The following is a 25,549-nucleotide window of genomic DNA, read 5'->3' as shown; positions in this document are numbered from 1 at the left end:
TATTGTTTAGAGTCATTCTAGTCTAATGTTTAATGTAAAGATAAGAATTTATAGAATTCCATGGGAAAAAATTTTTTGGATAAAATTTTGATTATATAATGATAGATATAAAACTAAGAACTTATGGAAATATCTTACACATTTTCATATGCCATTCAAAAACAAATGTATACACATGCACACATATGTTTTAATAAATAATTTTTTGGGAAAATTTGGAGATAAATGATTTTTAAAAAAAATCAATGATGTCTTCTAAAAGGTCATAATACTTATTACCTTGGGCAACAAACAAACAAAACCCCAGCTTCCCCATTCCATTCTACCTTCTTTATTTGGGTGAAAATATTCCCATTACTGAGATATTAAACATTAAATTTCAACTGCAGGTGACTATAGTCACATTTGGCTTTATGAGCTACATTTAGTAAAGAAAATAGTCAATATGTAGAGCTATGCTTACATGGTAAGTCAAGTGAGAAAATATGTTTTTTTTAAATTTTTAAAAATGACAGAATTTCATATTTTACATAAAAATTAAATTATAATACATTTCCCTGTTTACATATAATATTGAACATTAAAATATATTTTCAAACACTTTTTTAGTTATAAACATTTCCTTTTCAGACTAATATAATTTTTAACGGGTTTACTGGCCTGTTCACAGGAGCTGTGTCCTCACATTACTGGTCACCTGGATGATTAAAGTGATATTAATTAGTATTAGGGTTTTTTGGCAGTGTTCTTTTGACATTTAAAAAAAATAATTATCAAAATAGGGTAAGAGGAAACCTTGCAAATTTTTAAAAATTAACATTACTCAGAGATTCACATCAGAAATCTTGTATCATATAGTAAAATTTTCCATATTTATAATTATATTTCACTATAAACTAATCTAGAAAACCCTATAATATATAAGTTGAAAATGAATGGTTATAATCAGCATCTCCTAAGCACACTTAAACTTTTCATTGAAAAACAATAGACATTTTCTGTAGTTAATCACTGTGAATGTCATGTTCTATAAATAAAAAATGCTGTATCAAATAAGATGTTCTTTATTTACAGCATGAATACCTAAAGGTTAAAAACCATAATTTTGAAGCATTTTTTTCCACAAAGGCAGATAAGTTTACTTTCTTAGGCATAAAAATAAGCAGTATATCTTTTCAATAAATCTGCTAGCACTGTAGGGCAGCTGTTAAACAAACAGAGCTGTATAGGGTTACATGAATAGTCTCTGAAGGGCAGAACTGATGATTTGGAGACCTGGGAAGAATTTGTTTCAGCTTGCATTGAGTGCATTCCTCACTCTTATTTAAATGTAACACAGTACTTTAAATTCTATTCCTTGGAGTTTATAATAAGATTAGAAATTCTTATCACCTCTTTCGAAGTCATGTCACTTTCAGTAACACTAAATTAATAAACTTCTAAACTTGCCAAATAGCTGTACACTTCTTAGTTGGAAATAGGGAGAATGCGTGCAAGGTGGGGATTTTTTTCCTATAAATTGCATGTCTTCTGTGGTTTGCAAAATGCATGCTTAAAGTTAATGATTATTTGACCTTAGTGCAGACTATTTAGTATGTTGCATAAATACAAAGCATTTTTATTTCTTTCTAAAAAATTATCACTATTGAACATTAACATTTTCTTTTATTTCAGCTCAATTTGTACTCTATTAATGGCTAATGGTTATGTTCTAAGCACAACTTTTTTTCTTGAATGCTTTAATTACTAGAGGAACATATTAAAGTAGCTTATCTAAAACAATTTTAGGAATTTTGCTTTTCAAAATAAGTTTTTCTTTTTCTTTTTTTTAACGTTACCTTTTGGGAAAATAAGGTTTATGCCATGTACAGTACTAGTTTGCATGTATTCATTTAAAATACTAAAAACTGTAGTACTGCTCGATCCATATCTGACTGCTAGGTTTCAATTGACAGCTGAGGATTTGTGACTGGACCATGAATCAAAACGGCAGGCATTTATACCCCAGTGCCAGTGAGGATACATTGGGAATTACTTGGCAAAGGTAACATTTTAATTATTTCCAAACCTACACTACATCTAAAAATAACATGAGCTACAATATCTGTTTTAACTGGCCTTTCAGAGAATATATGTCAAAATTTAGTCAAAGTCTATGGGTATAAAATCTTTTGGCTAGACATTCTCTTTTCATTTATTATTATTATTATTATTATTATTTAAAATAACTAATTTCAGTTCAACTTTAAAAATAATTTGCAGTTGTAGAGTATTTTAATATATCCATTTGAATTTCCAAATCAGGCATTAATACACTCCTAAAATAGAAACAAAATCTAACAGTAGTTAGATTTTGGGATCCAAAAAACAACAATAACATCAACAAAAATCATTAATTAGTGAAGCATTTTCTGTAGTCAATTTTGAGTTTTTCAGTATAATCCTCATTTTAACTTCCTTCAACTAATAACTCAAAGTCATTTCATTAATCATTAACACTTCCATCAGAGGGAGGAGATTGAAATTAAAATTAAAATCAATTGGCTTGGCTGTTAAATAGCCGTACCCTGAGAGTTTGTATAAGGCAGCTTATTGAAAACTATAGCCAAAATGGACATTTGGATAAAGTATGCACTTCTTCATAGTATCCATTAAATATGAATTGTTAAGAGTTTACTTTTTTTTCTTGCTTTCAAAATTATTTAGAAAGTTATGGTTCTGATAGCAGACTATTCTATTTTTTAAGGATTGTACTATTTAAGCATGGACAGATTCATCTTTGATAGGTTGACCATCAGGTCCATGTTCAGGCAAAGAATCTTGTGAAGAAATCATATGTACAGGTGTAAAAATAATTTTATATAGTAAGGAATTATTTCTATTAATGTAAGGTTCTTAGGTGTTTAAGGAAGAGAAATCTCATTTAAATTGATACACTAAATAAGTACAAGTCATGATTTTAAATTCATATCTAGTAGCTAAATATAAATTTATGGAAGGTAGTGAATGAATTTCACTGCGAATTTCATGAAAGTAAAGCTAACCTGTTTTCCAAACCCCACACAGAAAACAACACATTTGTAAATGCAATACTCATTTACTAGTAGGCATATGGAAACCTAAGCATAGCACAAAGGAAAACTTGTTCAGAACTTTAAATTTAATGAAGTTAATAAAAGTTATTTTTATTAAACTCAAAACAAATGATTTATTACTGTTATGTTAATTCAATAAAATTATTCTTATTAATTTCACTTACTATCCTGTTAACACACTGAATTTTTAAAAATTAACATCATTTTGGATTTAAAGAGAGTAGCTTGATAGGTTATTGTTTTTTAAATTCTCAAATTATGTTTTTCTATTCAGGTGGGCAGATTTCACCTGTTAGCCAATAGTAAAATGGGCCATTTTCCTATAGACATTAACATGGGAATAAATGTTTTTTTGCAGATCAGGTAGAAAGCTTATATTTAGGCATGCATATATGAGTAAGGGAATAAAAAATACCTTTAGTAATATAAGGAACCAAATACTGAAAAAAAATTGCATTTCTATCAAGAACAGCTTAGATAAAAAATACCTATGATAGAATCATCTTGAAAAACTGCATTATTTTAGTACTTCCATTGATTTTAGAAATCAATAAAAATGTTTAAATTGATATTCCATCAAAGACCAGGTGAGTAGAAAAATTATACAGTGTAAATGCTCCAGAATGAATTTGTTTAGTAAATATTCAGCAGTTTTTAGTTATCATTTTATGTTATATATTATTTTATGTTACATGGTGTGGGGCAACAATTGGTAGATTAATTATCCCAGGGTTTTGTCAAGTTGAGAGAAATCTAGAATAAAAAAACTAGAAAACTGCAATCCTCTTACCTCTCATACCCATCCTCTCAAGTAATTTTCTTTAGATTGATTGGACTTATAATATGAAAAGGCTGAACTTTGGAAGTCTATAAAAAAGGTGACTTAGGAATCTACATTCTTTTCATATGGTCATTCAGGATTTCTATTCTGAACTGCTAAAAATGTTCTAATTTATTCATTCAATAATTTCGTTTAGTGTTTATTTATTAAGTGGCTATGCGAGGCATGATGAATCATATGAGAGTGTGTTAGATAAATAGCTTTCTTCTGTGAGCTAACATTCGAAGTGTCTTACAAGACAGAGTAGTTACACCCAATGGAATCTCAATCTTTCTCTAAACTGACTAATATTAAGTTGCCTACTTTGTTTTACTGTGCCATTGCCCCAGCTGAGACTGCCTTTAAAATAACCAAAAGGCAGTCTGTATGCAAAAAAGAGAATTCTTATTCATAGCTATCATATAATATGTCTTAAGGAAGAGTTTAAAAATAATAATTATCTAAGAAGACTTACACCCCCCTCCTTTTAGATTTTGCCAAATGGTTATCAAAATAAAAAATAAAAAGATTTTCTGGTGTATTCCTTTGTGAATTGTTCTCTTCCAATACTAGTTGACAGGATTCTTAGGAAGTATCCATAATTTTAGAATTCTGGAAGTTTGAGAATTTTAAAGAAAAAATACATGTTGCTTTGAAACTCATGAATTATTCTATGTCTGGTATAATAGAAGTGAAAAAAATAGGGTTTCCAACAATGCAGCCCCTGGAGATTTTGAAGCAATAAAGGAGAAACCAAAGATAAATTTTGTTTTCAGTACTTTCTCCACCCAGCCTATTGGCCAATAACCAAGGAAAGCAATTTTGACCATTTACATCTTTACATGAGTATGCTTGTGGATGGAGCTATTCTTTTTAAAGTGCTCATCTTCCCATAGTGGCTGATAATCATAATGGTAAGGAATGACTTCTGCTAGTCTATTTTAATCCAAAAAATTTCTCCTATTCTTCTTCAATTTGCAAGGTATAAACAATGCTTTTAGGAACCAAAGCTGATTTCTTAGGGATAATTTTCATTGGCTTTTTTAGTTCTAAATGTGTTTTGTTATATTGAACTTGTAAATTTGTAAAACATGTATATTTTGTAGTGAAAAATTTTTTCCTATGTAAAAAGATCAGGTAATAGAAGCATTCAAACTGAGATCATCTCATTATGTTGTTGTATTGTTTACTCTTCCCCTTTCAATTTAGGAAGGGCCATCTTCTCAGAGTATGAAGAATTATGCATTTTTATGTGCTCTCAATTGGAAGAATCAATGATTACTTGTGCAAGTTAACATACTTGAATATAGGTACAGAACACAGAATGTTTTTGACTGGATTTTTTTTCTCTTGAAGCTTGTAGTCAGAATATAGCATGTGATATCAAACATGAAAGAACTATGTAATTGACTGAAAAAAAGCAAGCACAGTATCCAGTAATAACATTAATGTGTTATTTTAAAATGTGGGAGGGAAGGATTATGTAAAAGAGAAACAGGATTTATTGTTTCATCCTTTTTTCTCTCCCCTCATTTCTTTTGGGGGGAGGGGACTTAAGCCCACAACTGAGTGGTTGTGTGTGTGTGTGTGTGTGTGTGTGTGTGTGTGTGTGTGTGTGTGTTTGATGGCTTATATAAACATAGATGAAGACTTCAGATGGCCAAAAATAAACATGAGAGTGTTACTGAGGGATATATTTACACAAGCCATTTGCTCAGCCTCCAAAATAATGACTAGATTGAAGATTTTAGCAGAATAATTGGAAAGATTTTTGTATTTCTGGTGATACCATAACTGTATGGTACAGAAGAGACTTTTATCAGCTATTTTCCATGTTACATGTGTTGACAGTTATTTTTTCTATGAGATGGATATTTCATTCTGTACTGATTTTACATATGTTTTTAGAAGAAATTGTCGTTTATTGCTGCAATTTTAGAGAGTTGCTTGATTTCCCAAGAGAAATTTAGCAGCCAGTAAAGATTATTAGGAGCTGGCTGGTCAGGGTTAAGAGAGGAAAAGAGAGAAGTGAAGTAAAATCATTCATTACCTACAGGTCTACACACATATAGACTACATACAGCACAGTAGTACTTAAGTAAAACTTGGATTGTGTTTGTGAAACCCTTCCTTTCCTCTGTTTTGGCCACACATAGACTTCTTCTCAAGAGCCTACACATATTTTAACACAAGTCAGCTGCAATTTTTTCATAAAAATGTAACATATGGGCATATACAGATATGCAAAACAAACTTTCAATACATCCTCTTTGGTGGTATAAAAGGGTTAACTTTTGCTTGAACAGTACACTTAGACCATCCAGGCAAATTCACTAGGTTAGCATTTCCTGCTTTCAGTTTGTTATCTTGACACATAAGTACAGTACAACAGCTGGGTTGTTCCTGGGGTTCCTGGGGGGAGCTTTATTCTCAGAGTGCTGAATTTCCTTTTCAGCTGTCAGCTGTAGGGGTGTTCAAACTTTTTACGCACCATTCCATGCCCCTAGCACCACTCTGGGACCCTGATAAAAATGCTGATAAGGTAGATGAATGGAATAATCTTCAGTTCAAGGTAGAGAAAGAACAAAGACCAAATAACAGAGGGCCATTTTTATGCAACAGGATTTCTTCCTTTGCTGTGAGGTAAGCTCACAGCATTTTTGTATTGCTTGAAACATTTAGCTCATTGTGACAGAAGCTGCTCACACCTGCTTAGTAATTTGAAATTAAAATATTAGCTTTGACTGAATGAAACAATACTTGATATAGTTGTCACAGAAAGCAGTTATGAAGATATGTCCCCAAGCAGTTAATATATGTATATATATTGTATGTATACACACACACATACATATCTATCTATCTAGATAGATAGATAGATATAAATATAGATATAGATATCTCCATTGTAGTTTTCTTTCTTCTAAGTTTCTACATTATAAAGATGTGGAGAACATGATGCTTCCTTTCTATCTGGGCAAATGTCTTTAGAAACACTTCCTAAGAAATGAATTGTATTCCAGCCAGACTTGCATGCTGCCATCCCACAGGAAATGGGTCAGCAATCCATTAAGATGCCATTAGATAATCTAATTTGGAACTTAATCTCTAAATTAACCATGCTCCATACTTGAAGCATACTTGAGAGAAAGAAAAAAAGTTTATGTTTGAATCGATAGGGGAGCCGAAGCGTGAAGAAGGCTGTTTGTTTTTTCTGTAGCTGTGGTCACGTCTCAAGCCGTTCTGGTAACCAGGAGAAACCAGACATGATGTAATTCCAGATTGAACTTGAACTTCAGGGACTTAGAATGGGGGAACAATGGACCATAGGAATCAATAATGTCCATTTTCCACATGATTATGTTTGGAGTTTTAAGTTAACCTTTATGGGAGAAGCAGCAGGATCTGCAGTGTGACTAAAATAAGATGATCCAGAGACAAGATGTTAGAGTAAAGAAAACAACTTTTTCAGTGATATTTTCTGAGAAGCACTGTAGATTCCAGCAGGATTAGAAAAGTTCCCGCTCTGCAGTAAACCAGTTGCCTGTTCTGAGCACTCTTTGTTCACTTAGGTAGGACAAACTTAATCTTACGTTTCCTGTCAGATGATTTTTGGCAGCCCAACAAGAAAGGGAGGAGCGTGCTTCAAAAAATTCCCAAGTGTAAACTTTGCTTATTAACCCTTTAAAGAGTAAGGAAGTATATTAAATACTTTATTTCAGGATGTTTTATAAGAAGAATTAGATTTACATTTTCCATGAGTCTGCATGTAAAGTGTTTTGTCAGCAGCCAGACAAGGCAGAGTTTACTGAGTAAATGAAAATTTTAAAATTTCCAATTATTGCCAGCCATGTTATTTTTCATATAATGATCATCTTTTATTTAAAGTTGAATTGTATATTATATAATATATTAACAAATTACGTAAAATAGCTGTTTGGCAACAACTAATTTAAGAAAATTTTTGTTGAAAGTGTTAGGAATTTTAAAATGTTCCCTTTTCTAATTAAAATTATATATAGTTGTTATAAATGTAAATGCACAAATATATATGCCTAGTAGAACGTAGTAGAAAAGATGAATTTGATATCTTTTAGTTGGCAACATAAATATTATAAAATTCTAGAAGTTTAAACAAATTACATGCCTTTATAGTACTCTATTCCCCTATGTGAGAAGCTATATTAATAATTCTAATTTTAAAATAATTTGTGGATTTTTCCTCAGTAAATAAATGTGCTGTACTTTATTATATATTAGATGATTTGATTTAAAGCTGAGGATTTCACTGTAAATTCTAATATAGCACATTCTCTGCTCTATCCATCCCATGAAGAATTACTACTTTTTTTTTTCCAGTTACTTCTCATGCTTTATATGTATCAGCCCATATATCAGTACCTACCCCAAATAGACAGTGTAGTATGTGTTTGTGTGTGTTTGTGTGTGTGTATAAATACATATGCATACATGTAAAATTATCTCTATCATATTCATTTGTCAATCCATCATTTTTTAAAATCTATAATCATAAATAAAAGTTATCATATAGAGTAAAACATGGTAATATATTTGTCCTATTAAGGGAAAAATAGCAATGAAAAGTTTGAATATTTTGACATCCTAAGACTACTATCTTTGATTTATGTTCAAATACATGCTGAAAATTGATACTGTTGACAATAAAACAGAAGAGGGATATTCAAGTTTCAAAGACTTTTTTTTTTTTAACAAAATACATAGGAATCGTTTATAGTTGGCATATTTTATGTGTAGTAGAAGTTTTCAATGAAATGACTTTCTGAGGGCTGAAGGAGATTTTTTTGTGTTCCATTCTTAAGTAGAGCAATATGAAATACTATTATTTTACTTAGAGCTTATTTTTCACAGATGGTACAAAGAAAAAAAACTTAGTTCCTTCAGTCCAATATGACCCAATTATGACAAATTCTGAATTGTGGATTCCAATTTGATGAGATTTTATTGTCTAGCATTTTGATGCTTGTCACTTTTCAAAGCTTCCATTTCCTAAAGAACTGCTATAAATAAGGCTATTCATTTAAGAAACAAATACTTCTCTTTTTCCTTGCTCTCAAGTGCTATTGCTTTCACTTAGAGTAATTCCATGAAACACCTGCAAGTTATGATTTTTGGTATTTCCTAAAGAATCCATGTGAGTACCTTATAATTCAGGTAAGAGCTAAGCAGGGAGCTTTCAGAAGCAGGTGATTATTAGAAATAATAGTCATTAGAAGCCATCTTACATGTACCAAGTATCATTCAGATGGTAATATGAAGATTATAAAATGTTCCTTAAAAATGATGGAAAGAAAAAATTGCATGGCATGCTATGTAAAATTCTATCTTTCATTGAAATCCAGTCTCATATGAGAAATAGTCCAACAGCTATTACCCCACATTACTACCTTGGGACAGGGAATATAGGTAAAGTGAAATAGTAAAAATAGAGTTGAAATATGGCTAAGATTAAGGAAGACACAATATAATTACTTGAATTGGAGCTTAGGATTCTAACCAAATTTGTCCACAAGAATTTTAGTGACTCATTAATTTGGACCACAATTAATAGTCTCATAATAATATTTGGGAACAATAGTCAATTCATAAAGTTGAATGTTTACTGAGCATCATTTTTTTTTTCATTTTCACAAAGATCCATTTAATTTATATTCTCTTCCATAAAGAAAATAACACTGGACTCAAAGACTGATGCTTGATTCCTGACTCCATCACTTGTTGAATGATCTTAGGCGAGTCATTTAACTTCTCTGTGGCTACAGTGGCAAGGTTGAATCATGGAAAGAACATTGCATTTAGTCAATGGGCAATCTCCACTGTGTTGTTCAATAATTATGTGACATTGGGCAAGTCCTAACTTCCTTGGGCCTCATTTTCTTCACCTGAAAAATAATGGCCCCAGACTAAGTGATCTTTAAGGTCTTTAAGTTCTAAATCCTATTATTTACAAAATAGGAATAATGATGTTGATATTTCCTACTTCAGTGTTTTGAGAAGATATAAACCTTGTAAATCTATAAAGTATTATGGAAATTTGAATTCTTACTGGCATTTCTTTGTTTCTTTCTGGATATTATTCACATATTCAGTTTATAAATAACCAATCACCACATGTGTGTGTGTTTGTGTGTGTGTATATATATATGCATATATATGTGTATATATGCATATATATACATATATATATGTGTGTATATATATATACATATATATGTGTATATATGTGTATATATGTGTGTGTATATATATATATATATATATATATATATATATATATATATATATAATCCAAGGCAGGAGGATTTCCACCCAGACTTAATTAACTTATCTTTACTCACTTTATGAGACAGATTGTTTCTACTAATAGAGAAGGAACATTGTCCAACTTAGTCAAGGTGCTTTCCTTTGGGATAAAAAGTATCACACAAATATTATTCTAAGAAAATGATATTCATCACTGATTGTTGTGGATATTTTTAAGCTAGTGCTGAAATATCATACCAAATGCTTGTTAATAATGAAAGTTGTGATCTATTCTTTGTGCTTTACAGCTCATAGCTATTTTTAGTACCCTCTAATGTATTTAGATGATTTATACATATATAAATATATACAATATCTTTTTTGTTTCATTTCATCAATATTTATGCTTAAGGCTTTTGAAAGAGCATTTATATTTTAAAGTAAACATTGGACTGCTCATGATTGAATCAGTATGTAAAAACAGGGAAGGTATTTCTGTTGTCTTGAAAGATGTAGAATTGGATCTTTTGACGTTTTATAAATCTTGAATCAGTAAGAAGTCCAATAAGTCCACTATCAAATAGAATCATAAATTCTTAGAATTTAAAAGACCCTGGGAGATAGTTTTAGACTCTACCAGAAACTCCTACCTTTTTTTAGTATATCCACTCCTCTCCTTGAAACCCTCTCTAGTGATAAAGGATCTCACCATCTCTAGAAGAACATTCATTTTTGGACATCTCTAATCATTAAGAGGTTTTTGTTGTTGTTGTTGTTGTTGAGCCACAATTTCCACATAGTATTCTAAGAAATATAACATGCTTCTACAGACCAAGACTCTATCATGCATTATGATTTCTCTTTTCCTTGTTAGAGATTCTCAGTTTCTACAACAAATCTTTGAATGGCAGGCTTCTTAGTTCCCTCATCCTTTGCTGGATGTGCCCAGAATTGGACATAATGTCCCACATCTGGCCTGACTAGGTTGGAGATTGATTACTTTTTTCAGTCTGGACAATATACTTATCTTCATATAGCCTAAGATACCACTAACCTTTTTTTTTTTTTAATTTACCTCATTTTTCTGCTTCATATTGAGATGATCTGCCATTAAAACTCACTTTTTAATATTAACTGATTTCTAACTATTTCTCCTCCCATGATAGATTCTTTGCCATCCTCAATAGTATTTTGTTTTTCCAATTACATGTAAAGATGGTATTTAACATTAATTTTTGTAAGATTTTGAATTCCCAATTTTTCTTCCTCTTTTGCCTCCCCTCTCCCCTAGATAGCAAAAAATCTGTTGTAGGTTTTATATATAACAAATATATATTAATTTATAATTATATAAAATAAATATATTTAATATATTTTAAATGTATTTCCATCTTTGTCATGTTGTGAAAAAAAAAATCAGGATAAAAGGGAGAAAAACCACAAGAAAGAAAAACAAAAAAGAGATAAATATAAGATGTTCTGAAATGTATTCAATCTCCATAGTTCTCCTTCTGGAAGTGAATGGCATTTCCCTTCCCAAATCTATTGGAATTGTCTTGAATCACTGTTTTACTGAAAAGAGATAAGTCTCCCATGATAGACTTTTAAAGTTGATTCTTTAAACTGTCATGATGGGCATGACTTTATTGGGAAGAAAAAATGTTGAATGAGCGGGTCTGGATATGTAATTTTGCTTTAATCACCAAATTTCAGAATTGGAAGTTATTTTTGCTGCAATTCATAGTCAACCCATATCTGAACTTTGTAGTTCATACTTCCTGGTCTCTGTCATGCAGCTTCTGAAGAGGAATATTACAAAGGAACCCATTTCATTCATTGGCAGTTTATTCCTTGATTAGATATCTCTATTTGTTAGGAGGGGCAGTTAAATGGCAACATGGAGAGAGCACTGGGATTGGAATAGTGTGTGACCCTGGGCAAGTCACTTAACCCTGTTTACTTCAGTTCCTTAATTGTAAAATGAGCTGACAAACAACTCCAATATTTTTGCCAAGAAAACCTCCTAAAAGGGGTTGCAAAGATAAGACAGAAACAACTGAACAACAACAATTGTCAGGGAGGCATTCCTGTGATCACTGTAGATTACTCATTCCCTTTTTCATATCAGAAACTCATTTGTAACTTCTAGGTTTAATGAGGTCAACTCACTAACTCACTAACAATGACTTGTTTATGATTACATAACCAGGACTTGAATTCAGGTCTTCTTCACTCTAAGGTGATCCAAGGTATTCAAACACTGTGAACCTCAGTTTCTTCATCTGTAAAATGGGATACTTGAACTAAATGACCTCTTAGCTTCCTTCCAGATATAAATCTAGATCTGTGATTCTCTGATCCTTTAACTAGTAAGTTCTGTAGTTTCTTCATACTATTATGTTCAGTCTTATGCTTTGGTGTTCTTGGATTTTTTTTTTTTTTTTGGATTCTAATTCTACCATAAAATATACTAGCTCTGTCCACCAAAATTGTGTGATCTGCAGAGAGGAAAATTCTTTATTCCTTCATTCAAATCATTGATAAAAATGTTAAACAGAGCAGAGCCAAGGACAGAGCTCCATGACGTTCCATTAGAGAGCTCCTTCCAGGTTAGCACTGATCAATTAATCAACACATTCTTTGGATTTTTTTAATCAAGCATTCATTTAACCGCATTTTAAAATGGACATCTTTCTATTTTGTCTCCAAAGGTGTTGTTAAAGACTTTGTAAAATGTTTTGCTGAAATCCAGATGGGCTTTACACAGGACATTCTCTGATCCATTCATTCATTCATTTGATCTGTATTTAGCACCCAATGTTTTATTCAGAGTACTTTGATGCCAATTGTTAAGAGGAGAAGAAAATGAAGATAGTGTATTTTGGCTTTTTCTTAATAATGTGATGCTAGCTTATTAGAATCACTTCTTCCCTTTTTCAGTATTCATCAACCATCACATTTAATAATGTGTTCTAGAATTTTATTTGGACTCAATGATTATCTAACTGAAATGTCTTTCCCTTTTTAAAAATTGGGTCATAGTGCTATGGCATCTCTCTCATTTGACCACTTTAAAGATCACTGACTTGTTCAGTAGCCATATATGCAATATTATTTCAGGACCCTGACGTAATTCAAGTGGACTAGTTTACTTGAATCCATTAAGAGTACTTCTCTTATGTTTCATTTACCACAGGGTTCAATTACTTGTTAACTATTTTGGTTTTATCCTTCTCAGACTAGATATTCTCTTTGGTGGAGAAATAAAAATTGAAATAGAAATTAAATAGTGCTACTTCTCTTTTTACCTGTTATAATTGCCTCAATCATTACAAAAAAGAGTTGCTGTCTATTCTTTTTTTTTCTTTTTCTGTCCACAATGTAGATTAAAATAAAAGCAACTCATTTTTGTCCTTAAAATTTATCATAAATCTCAGCTTCCTAATATTATGTTATAGATTCTAGTTTCTCGTCATTCATTATTAACTGTCCTTGCTTTTTATCTCTTATACTTGTGTTTTCAAAACCTGTTTTTTCAGTGATTTCCTCTGTGTTTAGACATTTCCCATTTTCCTTTTCCTCCTTATGAATCAATTGGGATTTCAGCATTATAATTTTGCCTTTTGAGACTTTATATTCATAATAAGCTGACTGCCCTTTTAGAGTTCCAGGTCATTTTGTCATACATATGCTATCCCTGAATCCTTTGAAATATATTCTCCTAAAGTACGTCTTGACATACTATGCATGACCATATCATATCCTCCAAAGTTCTCAACACCTTGGTTCAACAAATCATTTCTTCTCATTTATAATTCAATCCACAGAAATAATCATTTCTGAAAGATTGAAATATCAGCAAAGAAATTCAAGAATTTTTCAAACTGTTCCTCTTTTAGCAGAGAACATGCTGGTGTAAAAGGATTGCTGCCTCTCCTCAGACTCTAACTCCATGCCAGCTTTGCAATCTAAGTTGGCAACTTCTCATCAATTCTGCTGTCTAGTCAAGTCTATATTTCACTCTTGCCACATTTTGGTCTCTATTTTCTTTCATTTGATCCTTAATCAATGCTTTCCATGAAGCTTCAATCAACCAATCAACCAGTTTATTAGAAAATAAGTATTGAGTTTATTATGCATTAGGCACTATGGTACGTTAAGTGTTAAGAATACAACAAAAAATTAAACCAACAAGCAAACAAATAAACAAGACAAAACAAAACAACAAAAAAGAAGGAAAAAAAAACAGTTCCTTCCCACAAGGAGATCATATATTAATGAAGAAAACAATGTGGAAGTAATTATTACATATAAGATATATGTGTATATATACATATATATATATATATAATACAGAAAAGAGGTAATTTCAGAGAGGAAGGTACTTATCAGGTGGCTAGAGGTAAGGAGAAAAGAGTGTCATGAAAGGACTCCTATAGATTGTGAAGTTTGAGGTTTGAATTGGGATTTAAAGGAAGCCAGGAATAAAAAAGAGGTGGGGAAAAAGATATTGAGCTTTTGTGGTATGAGAGGCAAGCCAGGACAAAGACACAGAAAAAAAGAGATAGAGTATTGTATATGAGGAGAGTAAGAAAATCAGTGTAGTTGGGTCTCATAGAAGTTGTAGAGAAGAGTAAAGAAGATTAGAAAGGTAGGAAAAAACAGATTACAAAGAACTTTAAATGAAAAACAGAGGACTTTGATTCTAGAGGTAATGGGAAACCACTGGATTTTACTGAATTGTGAGTAAATGTGGTTAAACTTGTGCTTTAGAAAAAAATCATTTTGACAGCTGAATGGAAGATGAAATAAAATAAGCAGATACTTAAAGCCAGATATCAATTAGAAGGCTATTACAGTAGTAAAATGAGAAGTGATAAAGGCCTGAATTAGGTTGGTGCCTGTGTAAGTTGCTAGAAGACATATGTGAAAGATGTAATAGCAAAAAGGACAACTTATGGCAATAGAGTAGATATGTGAAATGAATATTTGAAGATGATACCAAGATTGTGAGCTACTATGACTGAGAGGATGTTGTCACTGTTGATAGTGATAGAGAAGTTGGAAAAAAGAAAAAGTTTTGGGGAAAAGTCAAAGAGTTTGGGATATGTTTAGTTTGATTCGGAAGTTGGTTGATGATATAAAATATGGGGCAATGAAACTGGAGTTTCATATATATAACCTATAGGAGTTGACAAGAGTACCAAATGAAAAAGTATAGAGAAAAAAACGAGAGAGGAAGTTCCATCATCACAAAGCCTGGAGGGACACTTCTAGCAAGGCTTATACAAAAGTTACCATCTTCGTGCTGCATAAATGTCTCTACTTTCTCTAGAGCAATCCTTTTATTTCTATAATCTTGTTACAAATCATCCTATACTGTCTCTACTATTTATGATGCTTATTTATATAAATATCTTTCTTGTTTTGTTTATTATCCATACTGTACCAATTATGTTTAAATGTGAATCCTTTAATAGGATTTCTGCTCCCCTTTCTCATCATAGTCTTCTTTAATCTTGCCTGCTGTATTCCAGTAGAAGGATACCAAATATATAAAAAATTAAGTGTACATAATGATAATCTGTAGAGGTGTCAGGAAAGGCTTTTTGAAGGAGTTAGCATACTAACTGAGCATTCAAGGAGACTGGGGCCTCTCAGAGTTGGAGGTGAAGACAGATTCATTCCAGGGATGGGGGATGGCATATTCCAAAATAGAGAAAAGAGGTAGAAAATGGAATACCACATATCTTGAAGGAAAAAAAAATCAGATTGACTAATTTGAATGGAATTAATTAATACACAACAAATGAAAAGGCACTTATCACTTATTTAATTCAGATTACAGCATAAGAAATAAAAGAATGGCATGTCACTTTCAAAAAGTAGGAGAGCAAACTTTTTTCTTTATCTCTCCCTTTACTCCTTAATTCCACTAAACATAAATTAGACTTATTTACAAGGGGTCAGAATCTGGTCAAGTGAAATTTGTAATAATGAAAAGCCATCCAATAAAAGTAAAGAATTATTTAGTCAGTCATCACACATGTATATTGTAGCAGCACATTCCGGAATTGAGGGGCATGCACATTGATTGTATATCATCTGGTGTAAAGATATTTACAGAGAATATTTTTGGTGTTCTTCTATACCTTCCTTCTTAAAAGTGTACTTTGTTGAGCTGACTTTATGATGAGCTGCTAAAGTGTTTTTTAGTCAAGTCCACCTTTTAACTCTCTTCCTACTTTATCATCTTCCTTCTTTCTGGTAAAATATTTCAGCAAATGGAAACAACAGAATATATGTATGTTGGAAGGTAATAAATATTTGTTGATTGGAATCTAAGTATATATTGCTCAGGAGACTCATTTGGATATTTTTAGCATAAGATCTGGATATGTTCTCATTTGTATCCTATTGCTTGGTGTTTAGAGACACAAAGAGCTGGGTGGACAGAAAGGCAACAAGAACTTTCAACTGTTCACATTCAATTCTATTCTTAATTGTAATAATCGAGATTCAGAAACTCAGCCATTTGACTTTTTTTTTTAAATAATGGCTATTCATCTGTATATTATTAATATACCTACATGGAAAGGAAACTAAATATACATGATTGATACTAACACTTGTCACTGGAAATATGTGTATATATATATATATATATATATATACACATATACATACACACACACGCACATATATATACATATATATGTATATATACACACACACATATATATACACATATATACATACCTATATATATATATACACCTATATATATATATATATATATATATATATATATATATAGGTATGTATATAATCTTGAGGCAAAAAGGATTTGGCAGTTGAACGATCTGGATAATTTTTTCAATTTTCTATTTCTTTTTATGCTGTTGTCATGGACTTTAAGTAAAATTTAGTATTTGCAATAGGGGAAACCCCCAAACCCGAACATGGCTGTGTGCCTTATAATTCTGAAGTCAACTTACAAATTGGTAATAAGAGACTTGTAAAACTCATATATGGGGTCTGCATAGTGTTAATGTAGGGGATTTATTCTTCCCCAAGGGTCCATAAACAGTATTGACAAATATATTGCATACTGCATTTTTGACATGGTCATAATGTAGTATAGGAGGTTTGAAAGGTTTAAATAAACATCTAAATTAAATTTGTTAGTCATACTGCAGCAAGAGCCCTTTAAGTCGCTAACAGTAATTTATTTTTATTGAACATTTTCCAAAGAATAAAAACTATCAAACTCCTACAAAGTACAGGATAAAGAACCTACTGTAAAATTATGTATTCATATTCTTTTTATATTCATGTAGTTGTCTCTTTTAAAGAATGAGTTATACCTACTTCCAATCACTAATATATACTATTTCTTCAAGAAGATGATCTTCAAATGATACATCTTATTTTCCTACTAATCATTTAAATTGGATATTACATTGTTTTACTTGAGTCTTCTTCCCCTGCTATGTCAGATTTCGTCTAAACATTAGTTTTTTAATCCTTTCTTCCTTACCTATTCGTATTAGTTTCTAATTTGAGATTTTGCTTTTTCCTGATGAGTCTCTTTATAACAAATTTCTTAAATGTTATTCAAACTGGAATGATGTGAAGCAAAAACAAACACACTGTGGAACATATACAAAATAGAAGGATAAAGAAATGTGTTGAAACAATTAAGCCTCTTACAGTTGGCTGTGGTATTGCATGGTTTTTGTTCTTTTCAATTACAGTTCGTATTAAATAGAATTGAGATTTATTTTTTTCCTTTAAATGGGCATGACTACTTTTGTAGGTGTGCTCTGAATATATCTCAATACAACTTTTGAAGTCAAAAAAATTGGTTTTATAGGCAATGGCATAGTAGTATATTTATTGAAACCTATAATTATGAATACAGTTACTTTTTATTGCATAAGTGCAAGCTGAGCACAGAAAAATATACTTTTGAAATTAAAATTAAATTTTAAATTGCATGAAAAATGTAGGTGACTTTTTTTTTCTTTTTAGACTTTAATTCATAAATGTACTCCTAAGAAACTGTAAATTATCTAGATTTTTTTCAGACACTTTTTCTTCCAGATTTATGATTTTAATAATAACAATAATAGCTGGTATTTACATAGTACCTACTATGTGCCAAGCATTGTACTAAGTGTTTTATGGTTATTATCTCATTTATGTCTTCACAAAACTCTGAGAGATTAGATGTTATCACCCCATTCTACAGTTGAGGAAACTAAGGTAAATAAAGGTCTAAGCTACATACCTAAGTATTTGAAGTTAGATTTGAACTCGAGTTTTTTTGACTACAGACCCAGCTGTCTAACTCTACTCATTGTACTATCCAGGTAATAATTTTATTGGTTAAGGGAATGCCAAATAAAGAAGCTATCTTAACTAATTCAAATCAGCAACTGTTGAGCAATTTACTGCTTAAGAGAATTGCTTGCAGTTTAAGAGATTAAATGCCCAAGTTTATACAGAATCTATGTTTACAGACAGTGTATTTGAACTTGGTTATTCTTATTTATTCTAAGGCCAACTCTTATCTATTGTTGCCACATTTACTCTACCATGTATAGATTCTGTCAAAGAAATATTCACACATACTATATAGATATATGTATTAATATACATATAAGTATATGCAAAAATATACATATGTATATACACATACATATATATGTATATACAATATATACATATATACATCCCCTAAATATCTTCTTCCAAACATTAGAACATACTTGCTTTTATACTTGGAATTTTAAGAATGAATAAAGAAAATATTTGTGCTACTTGTAAAAGTTCAGAATAGAAAGGATAGGTAGGATTTAGAGGTGGATGGGAATTTAAATAATATCTGATTCAATCTCATTATTTTATAATTCAGTTATAGTTTAAGGCCAAAGATTGGAAGTGACTTCATCAATATCATATAGGCATTAAAACAGCAAAACTGGGATCCTGATCTCACTGCCCCAATCTAGTATATAATGTGCCATAGCACTCCTAACATGATTGTACATGTTTCCCCATGCACATATAATTTTAAAAAGTTGATAATAAATTGTAAACAAAAAGTAGAACAAAAAAAATCCAGTTTGTTTTTAAAGAAAAAACACTGAGTATGCCATAACTAAATTACCAAATTATTTTGTGCTATGTTGGTTAACAGTTATATAACATTTGCACTGAATAAAAATGGAACCTTCAGATTAATATCTCAAAATAATCAAAATATAAATGCCAGTACCAATATTTTCCTTTTTTTTAGTCACTTGGACATTATTTTAATTTCTTCTCAATACATTGATTCAAAGAGTACCATGGCAAAACACGGAGAAGAATAGTAGAAGATCTGCTTGGTGGATATGAATGGATAGATGTTGAGACTCATCTTCCTAGCTAACATGAGACGCAAAGTCCAGCACTTTAACTTATTAAGCTCTTGTTTCATCTCTGTCAAATCCATGGGAGAGAACAGAAAAGGTAGAAAGAAAAGCATTAAAATAGTAATAGTAATCATAAGTGGAGAGAACCCCTTATTCCACATAATGACCCTCTCTCACTAATGTGTATATTCTGTAAAGATAAAACTTCTGGTTCCACATGATGAAGTGGTGGTGACTCTACTGGAAAAAAAATGCTGAATTTAAAATTTAAGTGTGGGTAATCATTCCTCAAATTAGTCACAATAATAAAATGTGGAATGTTTTATTTTCTTTTATGTTTTCATATAATAAAAAAAGGAAATCTTTCACTTCATTTAGGTAGTTTTCTTCATGTTCATTTAACTCTGTAGCTATAGACTTTATGGCCATGTTAACATTTGGTGATGTAAGGTTTAAAAAATATTGAAGAATAGAATTGATGTTTTGACACATTTATTGAAGTTGTATAGTATTTTTTTCTTTTTATTCTATTTAATATTTTACATGTTTAAGAATGAATCAAACAATTTAAATAAGAATATCCTCAATTAGATAAGATTTCAGTGCTCTCATCTGCCATAGTTGGGTTTTTACCCTATGCTTTGTCTTGCTTTCCATGAAAGAAGTAGACCACATAGTATATGCTTAAAATGCTAATATTACAATTTATTGTAACCCATTTACCATATTGTCTAAATCTGTAAGTGTGAAATTATGACAAGAGCTCAAATGGCATTCACAAGATCACCAACTTTATTTCTCTTAACTCTTGATTATCAAATGAATACTAATATAATTAGCTTATGGTATTTACATGTCAAATGTTGTTACACATTTTAAAATCATGTTTCTTTTTTTTCCCCTTTTTTTCTTTCCTTCTCTCTTTCTTCAACAGTCCTGGTACCTGGGCTAGCTTGGTCCCTTTTCAAGTATCAAACAGGACACCAATCCTGCCAACAAATGTCCAAAATTATGGTTTGAACATAATTGGAGAACCTTTCCTTCAAGCAGAAACAAGCAACTGAGGGAAAACCAAAAGAAGAATAACAACAAAAATCACACAACAAAAATTTTAAAACAGGAAAAAAAAAAGAAATGAAAAAAAGGAAGATGGGACTAAAAAAGAAACTGAAGAAAGAAGAAAAAATATATAGACCAGCAATTGCAGCACTTACAATCACTAATTCCCTTAAGGTTGAAACTGTAATGACATAAAAAAGGGTCGATGATATTTCACTGATGGGTAGAGCGCAGCCCCTGCTAAGTAGCCTTTGTTATATGAAGTCCGCTGGGAAATAGATGTTCTGTCTCGATGACAATATATTTTAACTGACTTTCTAGATGCCTTAATATTTGCATGATAAGCTAGTTTTCTTGGTTTAGTATTCTTGTTGTTTACGCATGGAATCACTATTCCTGGTTATCTCACACAACAAAGGCTAGGAGGCAGCCTTGGAGCTGCCAGATGACAAGGGCCTTGAGCCAGCCATTTTGTAAACACTCTGATTTCTAAAAGTTAAAAAATAAATACAAGCTCTGTAGCCTTTAGTTATCAGTTCAGATTTATTCAACTCTGGCCCTTAACCCAGCCTTTTCCAGTGTGTAACCCAGTTTGAAATCTTAAAAAAATAATAATAATAAAAATAAATAAAAAAAATAAAAAGGAAAAAAGGAAAAAAATCAGTCTGAACACAAAGGCTCTATGGAAGAAATGCCTCTATGTAGGTAAAGTGTTATCTCTGCATGCAACAGTAAAAATTAATATAATATTTTCCCCACAAAAGAAACACTTAACAGAGGCAAGTGCAATTTAAAAATTTATATCTAAAGGGGAATCATCATTATAAGTCCTTCAGCCCTTGGACTCTAAATTGAGGGGATTAAAAAGAATTTAAAATAATTTTGAACGAATTTATTTTCCCCTCAGTTTTTGAGGGCATTCAAAGGCATTAAATCAAGACAAATCATGTGCTTGAGAAAAAAAAAAGAGAGAAATTAATAGAAACACAGCACTTATGTTGGTTTAGCTGCTGCCTCCATGGAGGTAGGATTTATTTATTTTAAATTACTGGTTGCATCAAGAACCCATAGGGTGTACAAAAGGTTCTCTACAATCTGCATCATAGAGACAAAGAGGCAGGCAAATCCATGTCACAAGGGCAAAGCTTACAGTTTACAAACTGGGAATGAATGAAAGGGGTGGGATATAAAAATGCACTCTTGAGAAAACAGAAGTCATCAGGGTGCTGGAAACTTGCATGGTGCTTTCAGAAATTAGCCTTGTTCAACAAATTTCTCGTATTGACAGGACTGTAGTGTGCATGGGCAGACACATTTTGCCTCTATGTCTCTTAAAATTTTAATTAAACAAAAATACTCTTTCCAGTAATCCTAATTTGCACGAAGATATAATGTCCACATTACGTGCCTTGCCTTGAAATCTAAAAAAGTGACATCACTACACTTGTTTTGCTGCATTTATTATAATTTTAAATCTTTACCATTTTTATGACAAAATATTTTGTACTCCAGATGAAAAAAAAAGTGTGACATCATGGATTTTTTAGACAGTTATACCTTTATCTCACATTTATAAAGCATATCATGGCTGTGTATAGTTGCCGCTTAAAAATTGTAATCGACCAGCAATATTTTCAGTATTTTGGTGTTTTTTCTATTAACCTTTCATGTTTTTCATCTTCCAATTAATATTTGGGAGGGGGGGTTCAAATTTATACGAATTATGCAATACCAAGTTTTGCCTATGTAGGTAGTGCTTTTAGCTGTATTGGTTATTATAGGTAAGTACACAGATTTAAAAAAGAAAAAAAGAAAAAAAAAAAGAATGATGTATGCTTTTTTTTGTTTGTTTGTTTGTTTTAATTGACCAAAGTGGGTACTGCTATTTTTGCAGTGTGATGAGGTCCTTTTGTGTACTGAGAGATGGACAGGGGATTTTTTTTTTATACATACATACATATATATATATATATATATATATATATATATATATATTTTTTCTGGGGTGGGTGGGAGGATTTTTAACACTTTACAGTGTAGCTGTGAAGCAGTGTACCCTTAGACAGGCATGGGCTGCAAAGCGACTGTTCTGCCTACTGTGACAAACTTTAAAAATAGGTTCCTTCTCGTTAACTTCCCACCTGGGGTGCAAGCTGAACTCATTTCTGGATTTAAACACACACATGCATGCACACACGCACACACACACACACACACACACACACACACACAGACAAATAAAAAATAATGAATTCTGTTGGAGGCAGACTTGGCTTGAGGAAATTATCTTACTTTGTTTTTTCTTGAGAGGTCAAGACCCACAGTGAGAGTGAGCCCATCTCATACTTGTCAAAGATAGATCTTTTTAAAAAATCCACTTTAGAGGGTATTTCTCATTAATGGCTCTACCTAGGACACATTTTCTTTTATACAACACAAAGCCTTCATTGGAAGAATTAGTGCCCTTCCTTCATTCACCTACTCCCCCCAGATTTCTAGTCTACCCAACTCTTCATTTTATGATGATGGAATATGTGATTTGACCATATCTTAATATTACAAACTGATGGCAATGACTGAAGGGTTAGAGAGTTGCTTTTTGGATGTATTGGGACTGATATATCAGTGAGAGTTCATCTCAAGGGAGGAAGAAAAAAAAATTTGCCATCTATAGGTTCTATTTGTACATATCCATTCTGCCTAGAAGCAAGTACAGAAAAGGAGGAAGGATGTAGAAATAATTTTCCTGTGGACAAATTTAGTCTTCTAGAAGATAATGGAATTTATTTAATCCTTGATATTTTTTTGGGGGGAAAGAGGGACACCAAAACTTTATATTGTTTATATTGTCTTTTCTCCCAGAGCCCATAGAATCCATTTATTAATGCAAAGATAGCTGTTAGATTTAGTGAAACCTGATATATTGTCTTGAGGACATTAGCCCCCAGGTAATGGTCTGATAAAATAAACTAACTATTGTTCTCCCAGCTTATCATTTACTAATGAATACTTACAAACAACGATTACATGCTGGACAATTGTATTTGATTAGCCCATTCAGTATGATGTCCCCAAATGCTGAATAGCACAGCAGGATAAGACCAGTTGAAGTTCAGAAGTAAGTGCAATAATTTCTGTGATCTTCACCCTGGTAAACTACAGATAATCTTAAACTGAGCTTTTCACATATCTTTGACCTATTGTGTGAACAAATCAACCTCACAAGACACAGTATTTTTTTTTGAGGGTAGACTCACTCTCTTGATGTGAATGAATGAATGAGCATTCCTAGCTGAATAAGAAGTTACACTGTGGGTTTTACTGCCTGCCTCTTTAATATAAAGGCCTATTTTGAGTTTTTTAATCAACTTTTTTAAGATCAAGATATTTAAAATATACATACTTACATACAAATATATATATATATATATATATAAATATATAGAAAGAAAGAAAAGACGCAGATCCAGTCTTTGGCCTCCTCCTTCACCAGGAAATATATTCTGACGAAGAGTCCTACTTCTGTAGCTCTTGAACGGCCCATCCCACAGCCAGAACTTCAGGATGGTGTGGGTCGCCCCTGGGTTCCAGAAGGGGGCCATTGTCTCAAGCCACCCCGTTCTATGTGCACTGTTTCGCCTTTATTCTGTTGCTTTGCAGCCCTGGCCCATTGGCAGTGCCACTGAAGTGTGTTTCCCCTGGAGTGACATGAACGTTTGAGGCTTGACTAAAGAAAAAAAAATAAATAAAAGGCAGTGAAGGAGACTGTACATAAAGACATGGCAAAAATATTAATTATAGCAATATAGTTGTGGGGTAATGTTTGGGTGGGCAGCTCCATTAAAAATATATGTGAATGAATCTGTGAAGCTGCAAGTATGGAGAAGAGCGAAAGGTCTTCTTAACGAACCGCCTACCTTGTAGACAGTAATTTGTACACTGTATAGTTTTGTTAAGATTTTTTTTTTAATTAAAGTTCCCTTGTTTGTAAAGCTAACTTTTTAACAATTATAATGGAACTATATGTTGTTTCCATTTTTAAAGTAAACAAGAATATTCCTTGTTTAGAAACTGGACTTGGGTTAAAACTCTCCAGTTTCTTAAGTTATGTATTAAAAAAAAAAATCTGTCCATGTTAGGAGTTATTTCGCAGATTCCTGTGCTTAAAAAGCATAGGTTACTAATCCTTTAAAAAATTGTAAATGGAGAAAAGTTATATTTTATGAAGGTTATTTTGTTGTATTTAGTATTGGAAAAGTTGGTTTTCTGAGCATTTCAGACTGTTGGAAGCACCACTGTCTTTTTATTAGTATATATGGCCTTTAGCAAAAGTTTTTGTGATTGTTACGTGATGGTATTTAAGATTAGGTTCACAGAGCATTCAGGATAGGCAGAGAACTAAAACCGGACTTAGGTCTCACATAACTGTGTCCTCAGGGAGCAGAATCTTGGATTTATGACTTGTAGCTTCATCAGGACTTAATGAAAGAGATTGCACAGGGACATATTCAGCAGTGTGACACCAGGATGTGTTCATTAACTACTTTGGAAAACCCTATGTACTGTGTGGAACCATGAAGGCTGCAGAAAGTTATCCCAAACTCAGTGTACAGTATTCAGTTTTAATGAAACAACTCTATAATGTTGCTGGCAGTTAGGCCCCAAGCATGACATCCAATATAGTTTACATGTTCCTGTCAAGGTCTTTTGTTAACATTAACCAGCTGCATGCTTCCTGGGCTTTTTTTTTTTTATTGGGTTTCTATAGAATTTTTTTTTTTTAATTTTATAATGTGCAGGCTAATCATGTTCAACAGGAAATAAAAAACCCAAAAGTGAATGTTCTACTCCATGCTGAAGGGGCTGAAAAC

At 31.8% G+C, this 25,549-nt stretch overlaps 1 protein-coding gene across 16 annotated transcripts in view; it reads left to right on the top strand.

Annotated features, from left to right (window-relative positions):
• The window catches only part of NFIB (nuclear factor I B), a 270,801-nt gene that overhangs the window by 243,622 nt on the left and 1,630 nt on the right, over positions 1 to 25,549 (top strand). For 9 of the 16 annotated variants that reach the window (XM_074282919.1, XM_074282918.1, XM_074282915.1 and 6 more), the window contains one exon: positions 20,554 to 25,549. This exon is cut by the window's right edge and continues 1,630 nt beyond it. In XM_074282919.1, the coding sequence (XP_074139020.1) occupies positions 20,554 to 20,571 (18 nt within the window). In that variant the 3' untranslated portion in view covers positions 20,572 to 25,549. Of the gene's footprint in view, positions 1 to 1,955; positions 2,045 to 20,553 lie in introns of all 16 variants that reach the window. The other 7 variants (XM_074282911.1, XM_074282907.1, XM_074282906.1 and 4 more) reach the window with 1 other exon arrangement.

The sequence above is a fragment of the Sminthopsis crassicaudata genome, chromosome 1, assembly GCF_048593235.1.
Source record: "Sminthopsis crassicaudata isolate SCR6 chromosome 1, ASM4859323v1, whole genome shotgun sequence".
NCBI lineage: Eukaryota > Metazoa > Chordata > Mammalia > Dasyuromorphia > Dasyuridae > Sminthopsis > Sminthopsis crassicaudata.
Note: the sequence above shows the minus strand (reverse complement) of the source record. Positions and strands in the feature narration are given on the sequence as shown.